The sequence below is a fragment of the Fomitiporia mediterranea genome (genome assembly GCF_000271605.1).
Source record: "Fomitiporia mediterranea MF3/22 unplaced genomic scaffold FOMMEscaffold_9, whole genome shotgun sequence".
Classification (NCBI taxonomy): Eukaryota; Fungi; Basidiomycota; class Agaricomycetes; order Hymenochaetales; family Hymenochaetaceae; genus Fomitiporia; species Fomitiporia mediterranea.
In genome coordinates this window covers 1,743,277-1,750,279 of record NW_006760394.1, presented here as the reverse complement: position 1 = coordinate 1,750,279, position 7,003 = coordinate 1,743,277, and the positions used below count along the sequence as shown (strand labels likewise).

The following is a 7,003-nucleotide window of genomic DNA, read 5'->3' as shown; positions in this document are numbered from 1 at the left end:
CAATCATTTGTACTATGTAATGTTAATAGCAGATGAGTAGTGTTGCTTTATAATCTTTTTAATGTTTGTCCATAGTATGATCAGTTAATTTATTATAACATGATCTCCATGATATTATAGAGTATTTCAGCATTTAATAATTGCAGTAAGTGATACTCATTATAGTTTCAACATTGCCTGCATAGATTACATTACTACTAGGCCAATGATCATAATCACTAAGATGACAATCATATAATGTCTAGGTTGTATGTAGTACAGTAGATTGTGTGTCTGTAGCATATTGATTTGCATTTAGGATACTCAGACAGGTGAGTCAAGTTCTGCATCATAGTATGCTGTGTGTGTGCATGTGATGCATAGAACTGCATAGAGCATAGACATAGTAGAGTGTAGATAAAGTGTAGGCAGGGAGCTCAAGGCTCATAAGAGAGGTTATGTGAGAGGCTTAAAGGGATCACACAAAGAGGGGGGGACAGTGGACTCAGCTTGCTCTCTCATGGCTTGCTTCATTGTCTGTTGATTAGTTAGTCTATATATACTATGTAGGTATGTCTCAGATGTAGAATGTATGATGGAAGGTATTCCATCATTGTTCGTCATTGCTTGTAATGTAGTTTATATCATCTGAGACATACTCTCGTGTAGTCTCGTCTTAACAGTAGCCAAGAGTCTGGTTCGTCATTGAAGAGGAAAGTACAAGGAAGTACGAGAGAAGCTAAAGAAACACTGCGGACAAGTTGCCTTCTTATAAGGATTATGAACCTGACAGGTAATACAGATTGCGGTTATGTTTCGTCCGACATGTTAGACGAGAGCATTGCGTCCGAAATTTCTTCTGTGAGATCAACTATCCGAGTCACGACACAATTAAGAACTGCCCAGATAATTTGTCAAGGAAGTAGATGGACGTGTTTGTTTCATTGTAGTGAATCCGAGAAGGCAATCACATACGCGAACTGCACGGTGGTGATTAGTTGTGGGTCCATCACCAGTGACTGCAACCTCCCTAGAGTGCCAATTCATTAGTCTGATTTATTATATGGAATGAATCGTACTGCACATCAAGTGCCGAGGATGCATCAGATAACCTCTAGCAGCATCAACATCAAGTTATGTATATTGCCGCAGTTCGTAGATTCGTTATCAGCCTTTCTTCAGGATCAAAAGACGCGTCGAGATCTTAATTGAGCTGCATAATATATTGTCTATGTGACACCATACACCATACATGCCATGTCAATACGCGACGTTTCGTGTCTCGGGGAATACAAAGCATGGTGAAGAATACGCTGTTGTCCTACTCAATCATCCCACCACTAGACAACCAAGCTTCTTTGCAACCCTGCCGCTTCAATTGTCTGCATATCCTCACCCAGGATATGGGTCGGCCGCATGGTCTGAATCGTATACGAACGTGTCAGGTTCTCGTGTCGTGCACTGTGTAACACAAATAGTCGATCAGATACATAAATTAAAGCTCTTGAGACGTGCGGAGATGGACATACGCGTTGATACTACTCTGGATGTCCCCTGCAGCACTCGTGAGGGTCATTCTCATTCGTATCCTAATACGTCATTTAGTAAAGCAAAAACATTGTGAGCTGGGCCAGACGCACCTTGTGCCATATGCAAGCTGAATCGCAACGTTCATGATTTCCTGTGTCTCATACATTTCATATTTTGTTTGTAGGCTTTCTCGATCTTCACGAGGTGCTGCTGGCTCAGATGCAGGAACCGATGCCGTAGCGGAGACCGAAACACTCTCAGAGCTCGACCCTTGAGTAGGGAATGTAGGTGTGGGAGCATCGAGTCGATTCCCGTCGCCTCCGAATGCCTGACAAGGGCTTGGTTGAGGTGATATGCAATCTTCATGCAAGCGACGACCCACGCAGAGCTCGACCGGCTGGCCATGACAGGTATTCAAGAGATAGGCTGGCGCATATCTGTGAGCACCAGACGATGGCACGGATGATCTCTTCATTTACAGGATCGTTGGAGTCTACGAGCGGTTGGTTCTCGATATTGAACCCATCACGTGAAACGTGATGTGGAGCGTTGTCCTCTCTTCCCTCAGAAGCGGCAGTCGCATTGGGTACCGACTGGCTTTCGAATTCATTGTTACGAGGTGTACAACCACAGTAACTGAACGCAGTACATGGTGCAGACACTGTAGACACACCAGATGGGAGACGAGCAATGACACAAAGTATGTGAGGAATACGCCGGGCAGATAAGAGGATGAAGACTAACTCGGCGGTCTTCTGAGGGGGCTTCTGACTAGTAATGCATCTGGGCCGTCACCTCTGCGGTTCGGATTTTGCACACAGAAAGTCCAACAGTGCAAGGTCATGTAAGCAAGGACGTTCATGAATGAAGGTACAAGAGTCAGACAGAGCTTCTCTCGTCACAGGTGAACCAAGTCTAGCTCTCCCTTCCAGACTGTCGGAATGTTCCGGTCTTCTACTCGATGAACCAAGATCACTGACCGAGCGTTGCAAATCGAGGACTGCTGCCAGAACGAGAACGACGAACGTGGAGGCGTGTCACACAGCGTCACATCGTGGGTCATCCCCAGCACCCGATGTTCGGTCTTTCTTATTATTTAATCCTATTGCACATTTCTTCAATCCTAATTTTCGAGACAGAAACAAACTTTCTTGATTCTTTGGCTTTCACAGCCCTTTCTCAGCAATTGTTTTTTGCCTTACAAGATCCATTGAATAAGTCCTTGCGTTTCCGAGAATATTAATATTCACTTTATTATACACCAAACACATTATCGTGTATATGATTTTGTCTACTAGGGCCTAACCCAAGCTTTCTAGTGTAAGAGATATCATTAGCACTCGACATGGTAGCTAATTAGGATGACAGGAAAACAATGACCATGCAACAAGACTACAGAATAAATAAGAAGCTCAATACGTGGAAACGCAAGCAATAAGAACAGACGACACAGCATGTAATCCGAAAATAAAATTTCTGCATGCCATTCATCCCCCGAGCAGAAGACGAACAAGACCTGTCAAGCACTGCTCGTTCCTTCTTCGTTCTCGCCTGCGGCTGCTGGAGAGCCTGAAACTAATCAGCAGGGTTTAGAACAGAAAGGTAGAAGCAAGCCTACATCACGAAAAAGTCGCAACACTTGTATTAGATTATAACCAGGTATATTTTATACTTTTTGTAAATTTTGTTAAAGCGATTATATTCTTCATAGGGGTTTTCACAAGTTAATTATAATTTAATACAAGTGTCACGCTCACGCAACATGTACGTTCCGATACGTTCTGATCAGAAGGGCTCAGTCACATCAAAGTCACATCATCCTCACGTCAGCAATCCTTCGATTACGTCATCATTGCCCACACAATAGTCTTGGTTGCTCAACTCAGACTAGTTGGGTTCTGGACTCCAGTTCTGATTCACAAAGGCAAGACTCTGAGCCTTTGGACGGCTGGTTGATTGATACAAAGGGGACTCAGATCTGGAGTCCTGGATGGGTTGATACAAAGGAGACAGTAGTGGATTTGTTCACAAAGGACTAGTAGCTACAAAGGACTCATAATTTCTATAAATACCCTCATGTAATTTGTACTTTCTAGTAATCAAGTTACTCTCTACTGCAACTCTTAGTGTGTAGTTTGACAGTCTCCTCAATTAACATTCCATCTTACCTTGTCTTGTCTCATATTGCCTTGTTCTGAAGTGTGGCTTTGTTGTTCCACACTACTCTTGTCTTGTTAATTGTCACCTTCAGAACTTGTACATTCTGCTTGGATCTACCTATTCCTTCTCACTCTTGACTCCTCTCAGTGTCTGTACCTTACAGACTCAACTGACCTCTTCTACCTCAACTGGTACTTGAGATTGACATTTTGGAGCCCACTGTGAGGAGGGTTTCTTAAGGTGTCTCGAGTAGGCTGAGCAGCCAACAGGTGGCAGTACTACTGAGAGTGTACCAACTTGATCACAGAAGAATCAGATTCTGGACCTGAATTAGATCTGGTCAACTGTGACCTCTTACAACCTGTATCCTACACACCCAGTCCTGTTTCTGAAGGAGTTTCTATACAACCTCTTAAGCAATCTGGCTCAGCTTCACTATCCATGTTTCATAGTTTGTTCCCTAGTTTGTTTCCATCAACCTCTATACACAACTCTACTTGTTCTGTGTCTCCCATTCTGTCTGTTCAAGAAGACAACCACACAATCACTCTAGTGTTTTCACCACTTCTGATTGTTCTGAAAGTTCTGAGTACACAGATCAATCTAATAAATTCCCAGTCTCAACAGATGAGCTCACAGAATAATCTAAGCAGCTTGCCCACTATAGCTAGTACTCTGAGTGGCCAGCCAGTCACAACCAACATTCCAAATGCTCTACCAGTTACAATCCAAGGACAGACTGGCCTGCCCCTGTGCTGAACAAGCTGTGATACTCCCTGTTATGACAGAACCAATGTGTAGGACCTGCCTTAGTTCCTTGAAGAAGTAGAAATGATTAGAGATGAGTTCCAACTTTCTAATCAACAGCTTATCTGGAGAGTAAAATATTATACTAACCAATCTGATTCTGAGATCTGGGCCTTAATACCTGAAGCTGTAGACAGTGCCTCAGATTGGCAAGCTGCTCAAGTAGCAATTCTCAGATTATACCTGTCCCTCAACCACAATCACTACTATACAAAGAATGATCTCTGTATCCTAGTCCAACAATAGGCTGTCACTAGAATCCAGAACCAAGAGGAGTTTGTAGAGTACTAGCACAAATTCCAGAAGATAGCAAGCTTTCTGGTCTCAAAGAAAGAAATCACAGAAGAAGATTGGAACAAAGTATTCCTCAACAGTATTACAGGTGCCTTCAAAGATCAGCTAACTCTCTGTTTGCTAGCCTGCAACTCTAACCATAACAGTTGTATAGCTTACACATACACTAAAGTTGTCAAGGCTGCCAAGCTTATATAGGGAGGTATGGCTTTGCAACACTCAGGAAAGACAGCCAATACAACTAGAACAACAAGTTCCAGAACTGTTCTAATAAAGAAAGAAGACACAAACATGGCCACCATCCTTGATTCACTCTACTCATTCTAAAGCAAGTTAGACTTGTTTGAATGCAAGACCAGTTCCCTGTTTGTAGGAAACACAGGTATGTAATCTGTACAATCTGCACAATCTACTCATTCTGTAGGGCTGCCCCACAACACAAACTGCTCCTTCTGTAGAGAAGACAGACACTTCATTCACTTGTGTCTGAAGGTTAATGAGTTCATTCACAACAGAAAGTGCATCTGGAACACATCTGGAAAGGTTGTTCTCCCTGACAGATTGTTTGTTCTGTCAACAATCTAAGGCTGACTACTCATGGATTGTTTTGACTAGTATCATACAACCAACCCTAGAAAGCATGCCCAAGTCTCCTAAGACATACAGGACACACTACTACATATAGTGTCCCTCCTCAAAATTGTAAAGCCAGCACTAGTATCCTAGACATTGTTTGCTGTTCCAGCTGTATATATTGAAGAAGTCTTGGAAGTAGAATACAAGGTCAAAAGACTCAAAGTCTTACTCAGAGAGGTGAAGAAGAAAGTTGCTACTAGTAAGAAGTTCAAGTTTGACAGAGTAGAGGTTCTAAGGTGTAGAACAACAAGTGTTCCAAAGAAGAAGGACAAGGAACCTAAGCTAGAACTAAAGCCTACACTACCTGCCAAAGTAAGTCAGGCCCTAAAGCATGACAGATTGAAGCATGCTGACAAGCCTACTGCTAGACTACTACCAGAACCACATCAGTACTGTAATCTCTCTCCCATTAAAGACCCTGTCATTGTCTAGCAGATAGTCTCTCACATTCTAGACTCTAGCATCAGCCTCACCCTAAAGGAGCTGTTGTTGATTACACCTGATGTCTGAAAGCAAGTCAAGGAACTGTCATCTGCTAGGCAAGTTCCAAACACTACCACACACCTTGTCTCAACAGAACCCTCAGAACTAATGACTTCCAAAGATGTAATCATAGCTTAAGTCTTACAGCATGTATGAAGCCTAGAGTCAGTTGCAGAACAGGCTATACTATTATGTACAGTTAAAGCCATCTTCAAAGATACTGAAGAAATCTACTGTATTCTAGACCAAGGAGTAACACTCTGTATCATTTGTAAGAATGTATGGAAACGTCTTAGAATCCATCTATGTTCTAATCTCACAATTATGCTTAAAACTACCAACTCTGGACAAGTACTAACACTCAGTACTGTTGAGAACATAAAGATCAATATTGCTAGAGTCAACATTGCCCTCCAAGCTCAAGTTGTTTGTCAAGCCCTGTTCAAGGCACTCCTAGGCTGACCATTCTTTACTATCACAGAATGTGAAACAAAGGACTTCATTAATGGCAACCAGTCCATAACACTATTAGATCCCTCAGATTGTTAACAGAAGTGCTGAGTTATGACCAGAACACAAACTGTTCTGTAGAAACACAACAAACAAGGATTCACAGTAATCACTAATCTCTCAACTCCTATATTAGTCAATCAGCCCCTTAGTGTTCAGGACAAATAGTGTTCTGATTTGAGTTCTGATACTACTAAAGCTGCAATTCCTGACACACACACACTATCCTATAATAGACACACACTAGTCTCCACCATAGTCAATCTGCTCCTCAGTTGTCTAGTCACCCTGTCAGCCACCCCAGGATTAGACCCCTTCATTCTATACACACCTGACAGCCCTGGAGAAAATGTATTTACATACAAGAAGGTAGTAAAGAAGGTTAGACCAGTTACTGGAACTCTCCTAGAAGAGTTTCAGATCATTCAACAGAAGCATCCTAATCTGTTGAAGGACATGCTAGAACTACTACTACACCCCAAGCTGTTTGTCCCAACACACTGTTTCATACAAGAATGTATGGAAGCTCTTGACATTGATTCATACAACTTCCTCTGACCAGAAGAGTGCCAGCTTTTGATCAACCTGATTTTGATGTATGAGA

General features: G+C 42.4%; 1 protein-coding gene across 1 annotated transcript; it reads right to left on the bottom strand.

Moving 5' to 3' along the window:
- Positions 1-1,257: 1,257 nt before the first annotated feature.
- On the bottom strand, positions 1,258-2,484 carry FOMMEDRAFT_22319 (uncharacterized protein). Its single transcript, XM_007269253.1, has 3 exons — positions 1,620-2,484; positions 1,509-1,568; positions 1,258-1,440 (listed from the first exon to the last, which is right to left on the bottom strand). The coding sequence occupies exons 1-3, from the start codon at positions 1,982-1,984 to the stop codon at positions 1,320-1,322; spliced, it is 546 nt and encodes a 181-aa protein (XP_007269315.1). The 5' UTR covers positions 1,985-2,484; the 3' UTR covers positions 1,258-1,319.
- Between the last annotated feature and the right edge of the window lie 4,519 nt (positions 2,485-7,003).